The sequence below is a fragment of the Phoca vitulina genome, unplaced genomic scaffold, assembly GCF_004348235.1.
Source record: "Phoca vitulina isolate PV1807 unplaced genomic scaffold, GSC_HSeal_1.0 scaffold4, whole genome shotgun sequence".
Classification (NCBI taxonomy): Eukaryota; Metazoa; Chordata; class Mammalia; order Carnivora; family Phocidae; genus Phoca; species Phoca vitulina.
Window position 1 is genome coordinate 21,773,216 of NW_022589707.1, and position 22,091 is coordinate 21,795,306.

At 38.3% G+C, this 22,091-nt stretch overlaps 1 protein-coding gene across 4 annotated transcripts in view; it reads right to left on the bottom strand.

Annotated features, from left to right (window-relative positions):
• PTPRZ1 (protein tyrosine phosphatase receptor type Z1) overlaps positions 1-22,091 on the bottom strand; it is a 171,224-nt gene that overhangs the window by 65,053 nt on the left and 84,080 nt on the right. For all 4 annotated transcript variants that reach the window (XM_032401688.1, XM_032401687.1, XM_032401690.1 and 1 more), the window contains exons 3-8: positions 16,938-17,117; positions 14,235-14,386; positions 10,953-11,048; positions 10,390-10,456; positions 4,686-4,843; positions 4,384-4,534 (exon numbers count right to left, since the gene is read on the bottom strand). In XM_032401688.1, the coding sequence (XP_032257579.1) occupies positions 4,384-4,534; positions 4,686-4,843; positions 10,390-10,456; positions 10,953-11,048; positions 14,235-14,386; positions 16,938-17,117 (804 nt within the window). The remainder of the gene's footprint in view (positions 1-4,383; positions 4,535-4,685; positions 4,844-10,389; positions 10,457-10,952; positions 11,049-14,234; positions 14,387-16,937; positions 17,118-22,091) is intronic.

A 22,091-nucleotide genomic window follows, 5' to 3' on the forward strand; every position in this document is an offset into this window, starting at 1 on the left:
CTTGAAAAGCATTTTATATTGTATTTTTTTTTAAAGAAAGTTTGCATTGGGGGCACCTGGGTGTCTCAGTCAGTTAAGCATCTGCCTTCAGCTAGGGTCATGATCCCACAGTCCTGGGATCGAGCCCCACGTCAGGCTCCCCGCCGAGCAGGGAGCCTGCTTCTCCCTCTCCCTCTGCCCATCTGCCCTGCTTGTGCTCTCTCTCTCTCACTCTATTTCAAATAAATAAATAAATAAAATTAAAAAAAAAAAGTTTGCATTGAATATATTGCAATGCTAGCAAATGAGATCTGAAGTGCTTTTATGATTTTATTCAACAAACAAAAGCCTTAAACATGGAAAACTTGAATAGCACCCCATACTTGTGATAGCTTGCTCCCATATGTATGTGCACACACACACACAAGAGTGTGTAGATACACACATTATATTAATAGCAGCTGTAAGTCTGGGACACGTTATGTTCAGGGGACTGTACTGCTTTGCAAACTTTAGCCCATTTAAACCTCACAACAAGGTGGCCTTTTACCTCTAATTTTATAGGTGAAGTAACTTGACAATTTTTTAAGACTTTATTTATTTGAGAGAGAGAGTGAGAGAGAGCACACGTGAGCAAGGGGAGGGGCAGTGGGAGAGGGAGAGGTCTTAAGCAAACTCCCCTCTGAGCGCTGATCCCCGAAGCAGGGCTCAATCTCATGACCCAGAGATCAAGACCAGAACCAAAATCAAGAGTCGGATGCTTAACCAACTGAGCCACCCAGGCGCCCTGTAACTTGACAATTTTTATTTAACTAATAAGTATTGGCAGCAAGGTTTGATACCAGAAGTCTACTGGACTTCAAAGCCCAAGCTTTTCCCCACTGTGCTTCAGGAGGTCCCTGCTTCTTAGTGGGAGAGTCTTGCTAAGAAGGCAGCAGGAAAGCGTCTGGTGCCTGGAAGTTTTGGGATGATGTTGAACTTTACTGATTTTACACTCACGCTGTGTTTGTATGGTGATTCACACATGTTTCTCATTATCTAAAAGACAGTTTTTACTAGCTCCTTCAAAGTTCTATTAAATTCTGTGTCCATTCCACGATGCCAAAGAGAAATGTCTCTAGTAAATGGCAGCTCTACATAAAAATGCAAAAATAGAGGACTGATGTTCTGGTAAAATATGCATTCATTCACAAACGCTTATTGAGTTCCTGCTATGAATACAAAAATGAATAAGGGTTAATCTCTACCCTCAAGGAGTTTACATAGATATACAGACCTCACATGGTTTTTGCAATTATTTGCAATGTGTTTTGCAAATATATTTTTCCACAGTGCATTTCCTGAAAGCTGAATTCTGACAATTTTCATGCCACCCCCTCTCTCTTGGTCAAAATGAAGATGTTAGATATCTACAATATCAAAATATATAAATATAACCCGAGTATCCAAAATTGAGGAACTGGTTTAGTAAATTGTTATGACTATACAATGGAATACTGCAAAAAATTAAGAATGGTGCATTAACGATATATGTGTATCATCGAGTAAAATAAAATCAACAAACATATATGTACTGTAGTCTCATTTTTGTGAGATATAAGAATATATTTTTAATTTAAGAAAAAGTCCTGGAAGGATATTCACCAAAATCTTCCTAACGGTTATCTCTGGGTGGTGACATTATAGGGAATTTTCATTTTTTCTGTGTGTTTATCTGTGTTTCCTGCCTTTTAATAATGTTCATATAAAAAACCTTATTTTCAGATTCAATTTAATAAAGATTAAATCATGGACATAAATGCAATCCTCAATTTTTATTCTCAAATTCACCAGAAAGTAGAAGGGGGATAATGTGTCCATTAAGAAGAAAACCATCACAGGAATATGCCCATGGCAAATGATAATAAAGACTTGTTGAATACAAATACTCATGATGGAAAAACTAAGAATCCAATCGTTCCAGTTTGTGAAAAAAGCCAATGCCATTTTTTTTTTTTTTAAGGTAGGTTCCATGCCCAACCTGGGCCTTGAACTCAGGTCCCTGAGATTAAGAGTTGCACGCCCTACCCACTGAGCCACCCAGGCACCCCTGCTATGTTTTTATTATATGAAAATGGATTCTTTCTGCCATTCAGGGAGTATTTGGTGAATGAGAGCTTTATGTTAGTTAGCCCAGCAATGGAGGTAAAGACTTAGTTACTTCTCTCGTGGGTCTCGGTGTCCAGTGGGGGAGACAAATAAGTGAACAGACAATTGTCATCTGTGGCGACTGCTGTGCACTTTGGATGCACAGGACACGACACGACTGCAGACGAGCATCACTGATTTTGTACTCTGGGCATGGCACCTTCACGAGTGCACAGTCCCATGCCCCGGCCACAGCCAGACTTGATGAGGATGGAGATAGACTCAAAGATGGCTCCCCAGTGGATGCAAAGTCTGTGTGCGTCTTGAACAATGAGGAGGGGGCAAGCAAGCGAAGACAGAAGGGAAGAATATGCCATGGTAAGGAACTAGCATGTAATATGTAACGTGGGAGAACGTGGTCTTCCATCTTCAGGGGACATCAAGGAGTTCAGTCAGGACAAGAGAAGGGAGCTAATGGCAGAGAATAAATGCTAAGGCTAGTACGTGCTAAACAGGACCACGCAATGATGAATGGTTTGGATTTTATTCTAAAGGCAATGGAAAGCCACTGAAAGGTTTTAATAAAATACAACTGACAAAAGTACATAGCAAATAAAAATCGAATTTATTTCATTTGTTATTTGATCTATTGTATTTTCTAAAAGGAGATGCTTAAATGTAGTTTTTGGGTTTTTTTTTTCCTAATCAATTGTCTATTATTTACCAGACAGAATGTTATAGTATTTAGTATTGCTGGTAGAAATATAATGAAATTTCCTCACTTTGGGGCAATTCAATTAGAAATTTATGGTCATGTTAAATGTAGCTATTCATCACTGTTGTCTTGTGCTCTATTTTGTTGTTGTTGTTGTTAAAGAAGAAGTAATTCTCACAAACATTACATTAAAATAATAAAAACATGCTGTTTTAATGCTACTCTTCAAAAGCAGATGATTATTAGATTAATATTATAGATGGCCAAAAATTCATTGTACAGCTGAGATCAAAGAAGGCCATGTACTTGGAAATGTTTTAAGTCCTCAAAGCAAAGGCCACTTCACCTATTTCTTTCATCAACCAGTCCACTATCAGTGTAAACTGAAAAGGAAAAGTCAGTAGATGCACCTGATTGTGTCCTCCGGACATTTTCAAAGGCTTCTGACTGTGGGTCAACTTCAAAATACACAGAGGGCACTGCAGAGACTTGCCCCTGGGGTTCTTCCATTGCTTGGGCCTAACAAACTTCTTTTCCCCCAAAGAAGGAAACTGGAGGAAAGACTCCCTTTTTATTCATTAATAATTCAGTGCATTTGCTTTCAATCCCTACTGCGTGCTATGCTCTCCACTCAGAGCTGCCAACACAAAGGTGAGCACTTTAAAACCCCAATCACGCACCAAGACTCAACTCAAATGTCGTTCTATCAGAGAGGCTCTTGACCACCCCGACCAGAAGTGATCTCCCTAAGCTCTGCACACCTCAGCCCATTATTCATTCATTTCCTGGAGCTCTTAGCACAAACACCATAAAGTGAATTTGGAAGTTTGTCTATGTGGCTTTGCCATCTATTACTGTGTGTTTAAAAAAAATCACTTTCCTTACTGAATCTCAGTATTTCTCATTTGCAAGCTGCGGTTATTTGTGTGGGGAAGAACAGCAATTTTTATTTATTTATTTATTTATTCAGAAGATTTTATTTATTTTGAGAGAGAGAGAGAAGATCTCAAGCAGACTCCACGCTGAGTGCGGAGCCCGACATTGGGCTCAATCTCACGACCCTGAGATCATGACCTGAGCCGAAATCAAGAGTGGGACATTTGACTGAGCCACCCAGGTGCCCCCAAAACAGCTGTTTTTATTTTTATTTTTAAACGTTTTTTAAAAGATTTTATTTATTTATTTGAGAGAGAGAGCAGAGTGAGAAAGAAAGCATGAGCGGTGGGGAGGGGCAGAGGGAGAAAGAGAAGCAGGGAGCCCGATATGAGGCTCGATCCCACAATGCGAAGCTCGATCCCAGGACCCCGGAGTCATGACCTGAGCCGAAGGCAGACGCTTAACCGACTGAGCCACCCAGGTACCCCAGAACAGCTGTTTTTAAATGTTATTTTATAAATGTGGTAACTGAGATTCAGAGAAGTTAAATAGCTTATCTAAAGCTATAAAGCTAATCATCAAATATTTTTAAAAATCTTAGTCTTGTGTATTTTCCATTATTCCACAATTACCTCCTATAACATTGAATCTATAAAAGTAGTAAAAAATTATATTTCAATACACACCTGCTGCATGAATCTCTTCCTTTCCAGTATATGAGGAAAACACCTGCCTAGAGAATTTGTATTGTTGTTCTCGAAAATTATTTTGTAAGTAGTCCATCAGCATGACATAACCAGACTGTTGCATTGTAAGAACTTCACAAAAAACAGCCAACTGGAAAAAAGATCATTTAACATACAATTTAGCATATCTGCTTCAAAGGCATCTGTAAATGCTTTAAAATAGATATTTAGTAGTAAAGCTTAGAAAATAATTATTTTTAATTACTTCAAATTACTGCTTTTGTTTGAATTTCCAAGATTACCTGGCTTTCAGAGATGCTAACTGTATCTTTAAAAATAATCCAGTCAACAGTGTCTGTGCAGGGAGGAGACGTCAATGAGCCATTGTAAGTGTAATACTTGTCAGTTGAGTTTGGCAGAAGGTTCAGCAATATGAAGGGATCTAATGCAGCTTGTTTCCCTACAAAGTAACAAAATATATCTCAGTTGGAATCTCAATACTGGAACTCAGCAGTTCAAAGCTTCTACAAAACAGAGACATTTGGTTTGTTATAAATTTAATAAGAAATGAAATTTTAAGAATATTCTAGATATATTTCAAAAATGGTGATAAAACCAACATATTCTGAATTTCCTTACATGTATCACTACATAGGGTTAAATGTTTCAACTTTACACTAGCAAGATGCTGGAGAGATTATTTTACATATAAAAGATATTCAGAAATCATATAACCATCTTAATAGATACAGTGAAATCATTTTAGAAGACTTAATGCCAGTTTGTGGAAAACAAAAAGAAAACCTTATTCTGGTGAAGATTATCTTCAGAAGCCTGTAATTAACATTGTATTTAAGAATGACTTATTGGGCAAGCTTTACCCCTAGAGATAAAGGATGAGACAAAAAAATCCTGCTATCACCATTTCTAGTTAACACTGAACTGGAGGGCTGGGCCAGTGCAATAAAATAAGAAAAAGAAAAAAGTCATAAAGATTGGATATGAAGAAATGATACCATCATACTTTGCAAATACATGATTGTGTATGTAAAATACTGAAAAGAATTTACAGGCTTAGAATTAATAAGTGTATTTAGTAAAGTCACTGTTCATAAGACCAATATACCAAAATTAATTATATTTCTATGTACCAATATCAAGCAATAGAAAATGAAATTTAAAGCAATATAACTCAAAACAACAAAATATCAAATACAAGTAAATCTAACAAATGATATGTACAACATCTATATTGAAAATTACAAAACTTTTTTGAAAGAAATAGATAAAATCTTAAAATGATGGGAAATATCAAGTTCATGGTTTGGAAGATTTAGTATTGTGAAGGTGTTGATTGTCCCCAAATTGATTTATGGAGTCAACAAATCTTAGCAAAATCCCAGAAGCTTTTGCACATGTGTGTATGTGTGTGTATTTACTGAGATGCTGATTTTAAAATTTAAATGGAAATGAAAAGAAAAGTTAAGGTAATCTTTTTTTTTTTTTTTAAAGATTTTTTTTATTTATTTTTCAACAGAGAGACAGAGAGCGAGAGAGGTAACACAAGAAGGGGGAGCGGGAGAGGGAGAAGCAGGCTTCCCGGCGAGCAGGGAGCCCGATGCGGGGCTCGATCCCAGGACTCTGGGATCATGACCTGAGCCGAAGGCAGACGCTTAACGACTGAGCCACCCAGGCGCCCAAAAGTTAAGGTAATATTGAGCAATAACAAAGTTACTGAGAACCTTCATTATCAGGTAGAAAGACCCATTATATAAAACTATGGATATCATGATAGTGAAATATTCATGCAAAGATAGACAAAGAGAATAATGAAAAAGAATAGAGAACCCAGACCCATACTCTTGATTTAGGACAGGAGAAATTACTATGTAGTTGGAATGGATGGCCTTTTCAGTAAACAGTGCTATATCAATTGGTTTCCTATGGAAAAAAGTGAATCATGATTCCCTACTTCACAAGGTAAGCACAATGAGTTTTAAATAGATGTAGATCTACATGTGAACAGAATAATAAAGATTTTAGAAGAAAACAGAAAAACGTTGTGATTAAATAACCTTTCTTTTTTTTTTTTAAGATTTTATTTATTTATTTGACAGAGAGAGACACGGCGAGAGAGAGGGAACACAAGCAGGGGGAGTGGGAGAGGGAGAAGCAGGCTTCCCGCTGAGCAGGGAGCCCGATGCGGGGGCTCGATCCCAGGACACTGGGATCATGACCTGAGCCGAAGGGAGACGCCTAATGACTGAGCTACCCAGGCGCCTCTAAATAACCTCCTTCTTAATCTTATCAATGTGCTACAATTGTTTCTTTTTTCTGCTGAAGACGAAATTTATCTTAAAAATGTTCTGTGGAAACGTGGATGTGGAGAATACTAATTAAGGAGCCAAACATTGACTCACTGCTAAATTAGGCGGGAAATGAAATGACACCAAGAAAACTAAAGGCCAGAAAAGGAAGAAAAGAGGTGAGATCTGAATAGGGATGGTGAAATGGAGAACTTTCTTAAAATGCTAACTGTTTTGTGCCTTATTTTAAAAATGTTATTTACATATATGTCCTAAATTTTTGTCTTGGATAACACAAGACTTTTCAATTACAGTAGAGCTTTTCAATTAGACCACTGTCTTTTGAGAAAATAGGAATAAGGTGATTTTTTGAATATATGTCTAGCAAAAACATTTGCTTCATCTGAATCACCTCACTACTGTGAACACAGGCGAGAATCACACCTGAGTCAGTGCTGCTGTATTTATGATCATTCAATCGCTCTTTATTTGAACATATGTTGGTGACTAACCAATCAATCTGCTGCTCCCTTTTATAGGAGGTTGAGAGCAGGTGGGGGAAGATGAGTAGGGAGAGAGATAAGGAGATAAAGACCACAATAGGGTCAAGCACTAGGGAAGAGCCACTAAATACTTAAAACCAACTCTTACTGTGGAATTTAAGAAACAAAACAGAGGAGCATAGGGGAAGAGAGGAAAAAATAAAACAAGACGAAACCAGAGAGGAAGACAAACTATAAGAGTCTCAATCATAGGAAACAAACTGAGGGTTGCTGGAGGGGAGAGGAGTGGAGCGATGGGGTAAGTGGGTGATGGACATTAAGGAGGGTATGTGTTGTAATGAGCACTGGGTATTATATAAGACTGATGAATCACAGACCTGTACCTCTGAAACCAATAATACGTTATAGGTTAATTAATTGAATTTAAATTTAAAAATGTTTTTAAAAAACCAACTCTTACTACTTAGGACAGTAAAATTTAAGATGATGCCATGTCAACACGGTCTGTGAGGACTTTCCAATATACAAATTCCTGGGCTGAATTTGTGATTAAGATTAACAGCAGAAACCATTCTAATGACAAATCCCATTTGAGAATCACTGATGATGTTACCTGGGGTGTGTCTCTTCCTTTGCAACTTGAAAGAGTTCAACCAAAAGTTCTCTTTTTTTGTGGACTCTGCTTGTGTAATATTAATATGCTATCTTTGTATAGATGCAACCTCACCCTCTCTCTCTCCACTCCAAGGGTAGGAAGTGCCTAACACAGAGCAGGTATGGAGGAAGGAAGGGAAAGAAAGAAAGTAAGAGTGAGGGAAGGAACGGGAAGTGGGTTTGTCTTTTGGAGAGGAACATAGGAAATGAGTAATCAGCCCACATTGGAATAAGATAGATTTTATAATCTTGATGATGGTTCTAAGCGTGGTTTGTTGAACAACTCACATTAGATGGAGAATATGCAGCAGGATTCGGGAGTTCCGCTGCAGTTCCAGCGTCCGTCTACAGAGAAGCCCTGCCTTCGGTCGTCTCGGTTCCCACCAGCAATGGCTGAGGGCTAATACTGGGAAGCCTTCAGTTTATTGGGCACTAGGGGATTTTCTAGACTCAAATAGATTTAGTCTAAGAACTGTCAAAATAGAAACATTTACCTTTAGGAGGACTTAACTTATTTAGTCTGTACGGATCCTATCTAATAACCAATTCAAATCAAACTGACCCTTACCACTAATACACGTCTCCACAGTGTGGCAGAACAAACTCTGTGGACAGACTAGGAGCTAGATCCTAGCTCTATTACTACTTACCAATGGTAAAGCTCAGGTGTCCTTGTCGAATATATTGAGATATTAAGTATCTAGTGGGTGAGCTGATACACATGGAGAATTATTCTATTTTCTGGTAAAAGAAGAGGGAAGAAGTTGGTGCACAAGCAGCAGGATAGAGAGACAGGAAACAGTAATGGCGGGCAGATGAGGGTGTGTTCCCAGGCAGTCCGAGAGACTAAGTTCTGCTTCCAAATGGAGAGCCGGGATAGAGGCAGAATCGTGTTGTTGGCAATCCAGATTCTCAGGGAGGTTATTATGTGGCAGCAGGGGCTCTGATGAAGCGCCTCCCTCAATGGCTTGCAGATAGTGAATGTTAAAAAGTAAACTTTAGCCAAAGAACATGAGCAAAGTGGTTCTTAAGCTCATACGACCCTCATATGACCCTTTTAGAGAGCCCCGGAAATAACTGAAGAAACCTCAAGAAGAAGTGGCCAAAATGCCACAGTGACCCAAGTCAGGACCAACAAGTCAGTGTTTACACCACTCTTGTTGGCCCCACAGGCTGATGCCAGGCCCCTGAACATTCAGACTTCATATTTTACACAAGTTTCAGTGTAGGAATTCAAGCCAGCTGCCTTCTTTCAGTCTTGATAGAATCCACTTTCTGACTAAATGAGGGAAAAATTAAGTGTGGCTTATGGCATTCAGTGTTGAATTTTGCAATCTAGTGGATGGAGGGAGATAACAACTTCATCTTGCGTTGATTGCACCTTTCAAAAAAACCCAATATAAGCAGCATTGCATGAGTTCACAAATTCCTGACTTCTGAAAAGTTCTGTCAGTTAAGGTCCTCACATGTGATTGACAAAGATGAATCAATCCTAGGCCTGGCTTTTGCTTTCCAAAAGGATCTATATGAATTTTGTTCCTGATTTCAAGAGTTTGCAGCTTCCCGGAGAGGAATAATCCTTATTTTATTAATAACTCAGGGCAGCATTAATACCGTGTGTGTGGATGCCTACTAAAAATAAAATAACAATAATAACAGGTTTGCTGTCTCTTGCCAATCTTGTTACAAGCATTCGCTGTGACAAATGACAAGATCCATGAGCTAGCAGGCAGAACAATATCAAAGCATACGGCATCTTTTTTTCTATGTAAGTGTTGGCCTCCTTCCAATACCCTGTCATAATGGTAAAGCAAAGGGCCTGTCGAGGAAACCACCAGGAAATAAGTTTTAACTTGAGGAACCATTCTCTTTTCACTTTAAGATATGATTTTTTATAAAATTAACTGGTTTCAGATTATAAATTAGAGTCTTTAACAAATGTACAATGCAGACAGAATAGATAAAAACATTTTATTTTTTATTTTTTTAAAGATCTATTTATTTATTTGAGAGAGAGAAAGAGAGAGTGTGAGCACAAGTGCACGTTTGCAAGTGCAAGGGAGGGGCAGAGGGAGAGAGAGAGAGAGAGAGAACCCCAAGTAGACTCCTCGCTGAGCATGGAGTCCAACCTGGGGCTCCATCCCAAAACCTGAAATCATAACCTGAGCCAAAATCAAGAGTCGGACGCTTAACCAAATGAACCACCCAGGTGCCCCAGAATAAATACATTTTGAATGCATGATGTAATTAGATTATTTTCAAGAATAAAAATAGAAAACTTCAACTTCCTACTTATATTAACATTTTATGATTTTTACATGACAAAAATTTCAGAAAGAATGTTCTTTAGTGAGACATGTATAAATAAATTTCAGATAAAAAGTTCTTTTGTGAGACATGTATAAATTGTATAAAAAGATGGGTTCTCTTTGAAAGGGTCTTTCCTTCCTCCTTTTGCAACAACTGATTTTTGTACTATTATAAAAATTCATATGCATCCAAAATAGAAATCTGGAAGAAAGAGATTTCTCCAAATAGCTTACCAAAACGACTAACACTCTCGACTCCATCAATAATTGCTTTGTAATCCAAATTTTCTTCTATTCCAACCTATTAAAGAAGAATGACATTCTAAGAATGGGATAAAATATTGGATTAACTCTTCAATAAAATGAAAAGATTAGTGAATTCCATTTTACGTATCCAAAAGTAAAAACCTCCAAATGCATACTTTTTTTTTTCACAAGATAAAAACAAATAAAACAAACAAAAAACAGCTATGTTTGAAATTTTCCACTGAGAAAAGTACACTTTAAAAATGTTGATTCACAGTCTCTGCTCTATATCCTGATGATGCTTTGCATGTACACATAAGCAAATCTGTGCACTCACGAACGGTTTGCTCCAGCTAGAAGTGACGTACCCAGTTAATGAATGCAAGAGTCCCCTTTTAAACCTACCAGCCAACCGACTGTTCTGTTCGAAAATGATTACCAGTTATCACACTTGCGAGCTCTTATATTTGTTAAAAAGTATGCTTTGATATGTCACATCATGTGATTAAAGAAGGAATTAAGTTAGCATTAAATCTATGTATAATGATTACCTCAAATAAAATGGATAAAGCTCTTAACTTCCCTTTTCCTTTTACTGCTTCCTCAAAACTTGAAAATCGGTCCGCATCAAAGCAGTAGATTTGCATCTATGAAATGTAACAACAACAGCTTTATTATATACAAAGACATCACAAAAATCACCAAAGAGACAATAAAATAATTTACCAATTCAGTGAATACTATTTGAAAAACTCTGTAAACTGCATAATTCTATATTCTGTAGAGTTTCAAAATATTTTATCATCAATTACACATACATACAACTGCATTTACTATCACTTATCATCCTTCAGTGAGGAAGGAAATACGAAGTTAGACACATCTAGGACAGAAATGACCACTTTGACATTACCAGGGAATACTGAGGTAATAGTATACGAGAACAATTATCTAATGTAATAAGTTATCAAATGTTATTTTAACTATTTTGCTGGCATTCTTTCAAATATGGTTTCATTCTTTGATTGGACATGCCTTTCTTGATGGTCTGAGTTACTTTTTTTGGACATTATTATACTGCATTCTGTTTTTTTTTAAATACAAGATTTATTTATTTATTTGAGAGAGCAGGGTGGAGGGGCAGAGGGAGAGGGAGAGAGAGCCCCAAGCAGACTCTGCACTGAATGTGGAGCCTGACTGGGGGCTTGATCCCACAACCCGGAGACCACGACCAGAGCCAAAACTGAGTCAGGTGCTCACCCGACTGCACCACCCAGGTGCCCCATACTGCATGCTATTAATGGTGAAACTCTCAAGGACTTTCTGCTTCTATCTAAAAAATACCAAGAAGAATTTTAAGTTCCTTACCCTACGTGTCCTCTTTGGCCGCCAGGCTATAGTCCTTGTTAATTCCTACTTCAGCCCATGTGTCTGTTGACAACGGCCCCTACTCTCACTTGTAATTTGGTGCTCCCCATGTGATGAGCTTGGAAATCAGGTAATTTAGCTAGTTAGAAGAATAATTAAGGGAGGAGCAGAAAGCCTCTGTGAAGACTAATGCTTGGGTAGGGCTATGACCGGAGAAACCGCAGGTGCGGGGCAGAGGATGGAAGTGGCTCCTGCCTTGGGTGATCAAAAAGCCTTTTCAGAGAAAGGATTGCTAAACCAACCCCTGAAGGATGAGCAGCTTACAAACTGACCGATGAAAAGCAGAAGAGATGAATGTATGTTCAGGTCAGTGGGGCCGGCTTGGGAAGGGCCAGTAGGCAAGAAAGAAGGAGAACTGTGGGAAGTGGGAAGTAATTGGCTGTGATTGCAGCTGAGCATGTGGGAGAGAAGAAGAGACAGAGCTGGAAGGGCAGGCAGGGGCCACACCAGGAAGCCCACGAGGCAGTCCCAGCCCTTTGCTCTGGAGAGCAACAGAGAACACTGGATGCGCTTCGTCTAACAGGGGTGGGGAGGTGGCAGGACTGGGGGGAAGAGGGCGCAGTATGGCGGAGAATAAGACTAGAGGGGGGAGACCAGTTGGGGGACATTTAACAATCTCAGTAAGAGACAAAGGTGGTTTGAACTTTCTTCTGCCCTCCCACATCATTTAGGGGCAGAACTAAGACCTCATTGTAGGATGCAGGAGACCAGAAAAAAAGACCAAGTCAAGGATATCCCCGAATTTCCCTGCTTGCCCAATTACATGGAGAGAGTTTAAAGAAAGAAAAGCAACAAACAATCCCTCTGAGAGAACTTGAGAGGCTTATTAAATAAGAAAAATATTTGAGGTTTAGTGCACAGATTCTGTACCATTTATTTTGCTGGCTCAGGGCTTTTTTTGTTGTTAGCGTTTTTCTTGATTTTCCTCTTTGCTCTAAATAAGTAGTATTGTGACAGAGCTAAACTCTCCAGAGTGACAATGTATATGTTTAATGAATTGACTTTTATTTCTTTGACAAACCAAATTTGATAAATGCGCTTTTCTTTAGGGATATTTAATATATTGAAAAACGTAAATTTACAAGCTATAAATTAGAATGTGCTTATCCACATTAAAATTTTTTAGTCCTATAGCAGGTAATTCACTCATTTTTATTATCAATAACTATTTTGACTATAAAAGTAATACAGTTTCATTATAAATAATTTTAAAAGTATGGGAATTTTAAAGGAGAGGAGAAAAGGTACCTAAAATGCCATCACCCAGGGAAAATCACTATTCATGTCTTCTTGGTTTCTCTCAATTATTTTTACAACAGTAGTAATTCCCTCTCTCACTTAATCCTCATAATAACTTCATCAGGCAGGTGCTACTACTCTTCTGTCAATTTCACAAGGGAGCCATGGAAGCTTAGGTAAATTAAATATTTGTATAATGTCATGTCAATAACTAACACCTAAATGGTGAAGTAAGTATTCAAACCTAGTCCATCTGACTCAGATTCTGGGCCCTTAGTCACTATTTAATTAGTTTTCATGTTTTACAAAATCAGAATATCGATACTGTGCGTACTGTTTTATATTCTGCTTTTAACAAGCAGTAATATCTTAAAAAAGAAAAACCCATTAATATCTTATGATGAACCTTTTTGTGTAAATAAATTATTCAAACACATGATTTTTACAAGATCTGTAATATTCCATCATAATGTATTTTTAAAATATATTTTTATTTTTCAGTAATCTCACAACCCCGAGATCAAGAGTTGCACTGTCTACTGACTGAGCCAGCCGGGAGCCCCTCCATTTAATCATTTCCTTTTCTTTCAACTTTTCATTATTGTAAATAAATCTTTGCACATACATTTTTGAGCATGTCTTTGTTTTTTAGACTACATTGTTACAAGTGGAAATGGTGGGCACTGGGAATGAAACATTTAAAGTTCTGGATAAAAACAAGGAAACTACCAATTTATACTCTCTCTAGACACGTATGAAAGTGTTTGTTTCACTGCATACTCATTATTTATTATAATTATATTTTTTTAACCAATTTTAAAGCTGAAAAATGTTCCCATTTCATTTTGCATTTCTTTGATTCTCCAGTAAATTGAAGAAATTTCCCTTTTCCCCCTCCTGAGCTGTGTAAGGAATTTCATCTATTCTTTTACTCATCAGCACTGGCTGGTCAGACGTCTACAGTGCGGTGCTCTGGGTTGCCAGGAAGTGGAAAATCAAGTATGGGCGCTACTGAGCTTAGTCTAGTGAGGAAGGAAGATCTTAACCAAGAAACAAAATATAACTATAAATTATAAAATTGGATTATAAATGAATCAAATTATATGCTACCCAAAATCTCAATGATTTAGAAAATGAAACAATAGCCAGCAGAGCCAGTGACTTACTTCAAGTGGAAATTTTTGTCCTTCTAAACTATGTTCCGATCCTTCAGAAGACATATTGCATTTTCCCCAGTGGAAAGTTATCTTGCTTGCTTTGAACACCACTTCTGAAACTCCTCCACTGAGACGGTAGTCATTAGTGAGATTAATTTCCACTTTAAAGAAAAAACACAAAATTGCATCTGTGTTTCGGAAAATCAAAATAACAAATTTCAACTACACTTTCTCCTATCAAAGTTACATTAAAAGGGGGGTGGGGGAATGGGTTAGCCTGGTGATGGGTATTAAAGAGGGCACATCCTGCATGGAGCACTGGGTGTTATGCACAAACAATGAATCATGGAACACTACATCTAAAACTAATGATGTAATGTATGGTGATTAACGTAACAATAAAGAAATTTAAAAAAGGAAGTCATTTATCTGATAAATAAATAATAACACAATAATAATAAATAAATAAAAACACTTAAGGCGCCATTTGGATGCTGAACTTGTAACTCTACAAAATACACTCTATGTATCTTATTGCCCCAAATATAAACTAAAACAAAGACCTTGACTGCTGTATGACTCTAAGAGCAGGAGACCACCAGTCCACCTGCCCTGTTCCGTTTGGTGTCCTAAGATTGCCATTCCCCCAGAGCTCTGCTTTCCTAAGGCATCTGATGGTAGTGAGGGGACAGAGTGAAGAGAGAGGGAACAGAAGATGGAGAAGAAAATCTTCTCTTGGAGTGTCCCCCACCTTCTCACTTTCAACACTTCCTACTCCTTATCAGGCAGGTGTTTTCGTCCCATCTCCTTATCCCTGCAAGCAAGCATCATCCCAGGCTTCAGCAGGCTCTGGAACTTGTCCCATGCTGTGGCAAGGAAGGTGGGAAATCCATGCCCACTGACGGGGTTTAGCCATGTGATATTTGCACCCTGAGTGGCAACTCAGAATCTTAAACTCTCCTCTTTGGGTTCCACAGCAGACATTTTGACTCTATCTTACAAATGGTCTGAAGATTAATGCTTCTTTTGAGAGCCTTTTAATGTCTCTCCATCAGATTTAAATAGTCTTTGTTCCATTAGGCAGAAACCACTGTTGGCATTAGGGACTGAATCCAACATCTTGGCCAGCTAGCTAGAGATCTAAACTTCCCTTAGTAACAACAGCAACAACAACAACAAGCACAATAGCAATAATGCTCAACATTCATGTATCACTTACAATGTGCTATGTGTTACACGGAGTACTTTACATGTGCTAAACATTTGATTTTTACAGAACCTCACACAATGAAGGAAGAGATACCATTAGAGTCCATTTTACAGATAAGGAAACTGAATCAGGGAGAGTTTAAATAATTTGCTGAAGGTTCCACTTTAAAGAGCCAATAGTGGGGCGCCTGGGTGGCTCAGTCATTAAGTGTCTGCCTTCGGCTCGGGTCATGATCCCAGGGTCCTGGGATCGAGCCCCGCATCAGGCTCCCTGCTCCATGGGAAGCCTGCTTCTCCCTTTCACACTCCCCCTGCTTGTGTTCCCTCTCTCACTGTGTCTCTCTCTGTCAAATAAACAAATAAAATCTTAAAAAAAAATAAAGAGCCAGTAGTGACTCTTTAAAAAGCATGGCTCTAAAGATCAAGTGCTTGACCATACTCCACTAAGAAAAATAGAGCAGACGTTACATGCTCTACTTCTTTGTAACATCCTTCAAAACTGGTAATGAAAATGTCATGATTTGGGGCAATATGCTTTTATGTATTTAATTAACATCTTACAATATATAATAATTTTGTTAATTATTCATTAATTAAGAAACATCTACTAATGCTTATTATGTATCAGGAACTGATACAGAAAAATTCCTACCCTCGTGGGACTTAAAATTAAATTACTACATTCAAATAATTGCATTACCAAAATATCGAGAATAGAGAAAAAACTCGCTACTGATAAAACCACTCAACATAGCTACTATTATAATTTAGAAAATTTTTTTCCTATGAGTATATTTGCTTTTATTACATAACTTCCTGATATACATATAATTTTGTTTAAACTATAGTATCAGAAAAGGAAAGCTGTTCACTTTCGAAAACTATTTTGTCCCTCTACCATTTACTAGAATTTTTTATGGTATTATATTTTGCGTGTTTAGAAAAAAAGACAGTCTTTTAAAAAAAGCAGTTAGAGAGTGCTTCCTAAGGACAGTATATAATTTTAAACTTTCTATATAGAAATACTACTATTTTCTTTTCTTAAAATTTAATTATAGATGAATGCTTTTTTCGTATCCCAATATTGAACATGGCATGAAGCTGAGCAAACAAGAGCCAATACAGTGTCCAAGAAAAGGAAATTCTGATTAACTAAGTGATTTAACCAGAGATGGAGTTATTAAATGACATAAGCTGTATACTGCATTATCTTTATCACGTCTTCTGTGGGGGCGTCATTATTGTTCTACTATTGGAGAACATGATGTGATGACTTCGGTCATTTTATTTTTGTACACATTTTCAAAATGTTATCTAAACTTCTGATTTACTGGGTTCTATTTGGTTTCTTCTATCTATAGTTTCTAGGCAGTTCATAGTACATTACACAAAGAAAATGAAATGAAATGAAATGAAGGAAATGAAAATAAAATGAAACTGATATAAACACACTCTTAGCCCAATAAACATATTGAAGTCACAAACAAAATGCAAACATTTTACCTGTTTTCCCAGTGTTATGAATGAATGTGTTTTCCAAAGACGTTTTATCCCAACCCTGAAATTTAAGTTTCTTAAGATTCACATTGACTTGGGTAAGATCTTCATCAATATTGATAGGAGACTGTTTGGGGCTACTGCATGTTGGATATTTCTTTCCCCAGTTTTTTTGATTCAGTGCTCCTAGGGAAAGGAAAGAGTAAGAAGTTAGTTGCTTAAATTACTATGCAAAAGCTACGTTTTATATTATAAAGTAGTTCATACGTTACATAAAAATAGATACAACAGTAGAAAAAATGGGAACCTCTTTGAATCAGTTCATAAAACAACTGTGCGTAGGTGTGGGTTCTGGGCTTTCCTGTAATACACTATAAAAAGAGGCCTATAGAGAAGCTGCATGAAGTTCAGGGTTCAACAATGGCTTTGCTTAGCCATCAGACTCTTCCAAATCAACAGAAAGCCTCACTGCCCTATCAGGTAGTTAGTCCGAGCCCAGGTACCAGAGCGAAAGGCGTCCAGATGGCAGGTATTAAATTCCGACTTCTTTAGCATTCTCCATGGGGCTAGTTCTCTTCAGACCTCTGTCACCCCTGCCATTGAATGATCTGGTTTAACTGTCATCTGCTCAGGGTCTGACTTGTAAAAACATAATCACCATGCTCTCCTTGAAATATCTCCTTCTCTCTCTCACTTTTCTTTTTTGGTCTTGAAGCCTACCAGGTTTTATTGCTTAACGATGAGAAACAGAAAACAAGACTTTCTGTAAAGATTTTGCCTACACTGAAGTGAATTTCCACCTGTTCCACAGAATGCACAGTGCTTTGAAGCAAAGCTTTTCTGTGCTGCCTTTATTTCACACCTCCTGAAACCATGAACCATCTCTTGTAATCTTATGTCATTGGACATGACCTTAGCTAGAGTCCAAGCAACACTATGAACAGGTATGTTTTATTTAAGGGTCTTAAACTTTTCTTTTTCTCCATGTCTCCAGCCATCCCATGAAAGAGCAGGGTGGCAGCACGGTTTTCGGCTTACCCCCCTTTCAAAAGCTTTTCTTTTAGAAAATGGGCATGGGTGGGGCGCCTGGGTGGCTCAGTCAGTTAAGTGTCTGCCTTCAGCTCTGGTCAACGATCTCAGGGTCCTGGGATCAAGCTCCGCCTCAGGCTCCCGGCTAAGCAGGGAGTCTGCTTCTCCCTCTCCTCCCTCCCCTCCCCACTGCTCGTGCTCTCTCTCTTTCTCTCAAATAAATAAATAAAATCTTTACAAAAAAACAGGAAACGAGTATGGGTAAAGCCAAGATTTTACATGGTTAATGTTTAGGGAAATTATAAGTAAACATATCCTCTATACAACCGTAGTCTATGCCATCTTGTTTTTGTGATAAAGGCATCAGAGAAGATTTTGACTTCCATGAAAAGCTCTCATAATGTGACAAAGCGAACTTTGCATAATCTAGCTCAGGAATGAAATAATAATTAGTCATACCATGAAATGGCCTAGATAGCCAGGAAAAATTAGGTAATTCATCTCCTTGTGAGGCATCTACCCAAATCAATAGGTGCTGAAAACTCATTTTATTTTAAAGTCTAGCTCTATTCCTAGAGAATGTTGGAATATAGTGAGCTTTAAATTTGCCCAGGGGTGCATATTTTGACTTCTAGGAACAGCTTTAATGATCTGAGTAACGATATGTTAATTTCACTGTAAAGAACACTGGCCTGTGGAAAAGAAAACACGGCTTGTTTCACTAATAGTGCAAGAGAAGCAGAGAGAATGCAGCATGAATCAGCAAGACCCTTTGTATTGCTTACATTTTTTAATGCACTGCAATAAATTTCAAGCACCCTTAGGAAGAGTCTCACAGTTATGGTGCAACAAAAACTGTAAAGTGTCTAGAAACACTGCATATGATAATCAACCTATTTCCCACATCATTTCGTGATCATCTCTGTGTGGTTCTAATTTGGCATATCCGCCACTAAACATTTGGTTTCTGCCCTGAAATAAACTCCTCCTACGATCTCTGTCATCCCCTGAACGTAAAAGTCATCCCGATGCCTCTGGTTCCTTCTCAGCAAGCCCTTTTGGGTCTACCTTCAAATAATATCCTTAATCAGATGACTTCTCATCGCGACTGTTACCAGCCTTGCCCAGGCCACTGTCTCTGTGAGTCTATGTCTTGCTATCTCACAAGCATTGCCCTCACCTAGGAGACTGTTAGGGAGCATCAGGCCTCCACCATAACGTTGCTAAGTCAGAATCTAATTTTAACCAGATCCCCAGAAGTTTCATATACACATTAAATTTTGAGAAGCAATGGCTTAGACATTTTGAGTGCCTTCTAATCGGTCTCCAGCTTCTCTTGCCCCCCATCTACAAACCCGTTCTCCACCTACATGGTAGGCAGAAGTCTTTTTTTTTTTTTATTAAAGATTTTATTTATTTATTTTAGAGAGAGAGAGAGAAAGCGCACAAGCAGGGGGAACAGTAGAGGTAGAGGGAGAAGCAGGCTCCCCGCTGAGCAGGGAGCCCGACGCGGCCCCGATCCCAGGACCCCGGGATCATGACCTTAGCTGAAAGCAGGTGCTTAACCGACTGAGCTACTCAGGTACCCCTGTAGGCAGAATTCTGAGATGCCCTCCTGCCCCCGGCAAATTCCCATACTCGGTTGTACAGGTCCGGTATAATCTCTTCCACTCAAAGGTGGGCAGGCTGTGAATTTAACGGGATGGTCATTCCCTAAATTAGGTTACATTATATGACAAAGGTGATGGGAATCTGTGCTGTGATAATGTTCCGTTAAAGAAGGGCGCAGTCAGAGCAAACTGGAGATGGAGGGAAAGATTCAAAGTGTGAGAGATTCTCCTTCTGGCTTTGAACAAGTACACTGCTAGGCTGGAAGAGGGGTACATATAGCTAGGATCTGAGAGCGCCCCCAGGCTGACGGCCAGCAAGGACAAACGCGTAATAGGCCAGTTACAAAAAGACAAATGCTGTGTGATTCCATTTACATGAGGTAGCTAAAGTAACCAAATTCATAGAGAGAGAAAGCAGAATGGTCGTTACCAGGAGATAGGGAGAGGGGAAAGGGGGAGCTGTTTAATGGGTACAGAATTTCAGATTTGTGAGATGGAAAGTTCTGGGGATCTGTTTTACAAGTGTGAGTACACTTAACACTACTGAACTGCACACTTAAAAATGGTTAAGATGGACAATTTTATGTTTTTTACCACAGTGGAAAAAATTTAAGATGGCAAAAACAAATAAACAAACAAAAGACGGGGACCTGGACGTCAATCTTGCCAAAAGGAAGTGAATCCTGCCGACAAGCTGCATAAACCCTAGGCTGCACATGAGCATACGTGCACAGCTAGCATCTTGGCTTTAGACTTATGAGACCTTGAGCAGAGACCCAGTTAAGTAGTCCCTTCTCTCTGACTCCTGACCCATGGAAACTATGAGATAATAAATGTGTTTAAAAGCCACAAAATTTGGGGCACCTGGGTGGCTCAGTCGGTTAAGCGTCTGACTCTTGATTTCCGTTCAGGTCATGATCTCTGGGTCATGAGATTGAGCCCCGAGTGGAGCCCTGTGTCAGGCTCTGTGCTAAACGGGGAGTCTGCTTAAGATTCTCTTTCCCTCTCCGTCTGCCCCTCCGCCTGATCACACTCTCTAAATAAAATAAATAAACAAACAAACGAATAAATAAATAAATAAAATCTTTTAAAAAATAAAAGCCACTAAATTTGTAGGAATTTGTTATGCTGCCTAAGAAAACTAATACAATTAGTAACTAAAGTAATCTTTTAACATATATATCAAATCATGTGTCACTTCCTGATCTGGGTTCCTCCAATACCTTTTCATCCCACCCGGAAGAAAATATAAGCTCCTTCCCATGGCCAAGAGGTCCTCTAAGAGACCATCATTCCTATTCTCTCCGATCTCATTTCCTACCCCTCAGCATTAATCACTCTATTCCAGTCACACAGGCTTCTTTTCTTTCCCTGGAGCATGGGAAGCCTCGGGGCTTGGCATTTGCTGCCACTTCTTCCAGGAACGCTTCCTGGACTGCTCTGTCCCATGTCTGCAAGGCTCACTCACTCACTCTCCCACTTCTATCAGGTCTCTGCTCAGATGCATCTCTTTGGGGAGGCTCTCTCTGAACATCCTGTTACTTCTCTCCCTCCCCTCTCCTTACTTTATTTTTGTTCTCCTAAAATATTATGTTTATTTATTTGTTTCCACACCCTGAAGCTAGAAAAAAAGCCTGGCACATAGTACATGTTCAATAAATACTGGCTAAATGCCTACATCAGACAAACAAAAAATGATCATGTTTTTTGTTTCATGAGTTTAAAACCTCAAAGAAATCTAACATGAAATGGCAACAGAAAAACAATAAACAATTAAAAAAAATTTTCTAAAATCAGCTGTAGTCATATTTGACCGTTTATTACATGATAATTTTGTCGGCTGGTCTCTACTAAACTTCTGCTGAAGAATATCAAGAAAGACCTATAAGTTTGGACATTTTATAGCACAATGACCCTAAGTGACTGGATTATGTTTGAAGTATATCAAATGATTATATTGAGTGTGGATCCAGTTTAAAATACCAACTAAATCATGAAGCCAAGTAGAGTACACATTCAAGAAGACTCCTGAATTTTTGTGATTAAAAGACAAAAAAAAAAAAGACCCAGAATTTTTTTGGAAAAAGTCTGTAAAACAGAAAAAGTCCATAAAAAATAATAACTTGAGGTTCTTCTTGTAAAGGACTCTAAAACCAAGGTTGTTTCAAATCACTGTAAGTAGAAAGCTAAAGGAAGTAAACTAATGAACTGTTAAAATTGTGCACAAGGATGAAGCATAGATCAAAGAAGCATTAAGTGGATCTTACCTATCTTTAATAATGAAATATTAGATTAATCTTATGCTTAAACATTATTTTTTAAATTCCCAAATTAACATGTTTAATGTTGCAACTGGAAACATTAGTGGTTAAAGGCAGGTTGATGTACCTGAGGAAGCAGGTGTACAGAACTCATTAGAACTATATCGTATCCACCTGAGTGTTATTAGCAACCGTTGCGGAGGAAGAAATTAGGACTCACTGTGGTTGCAACAGAAGATTATCAGGGTGATTACCCATAA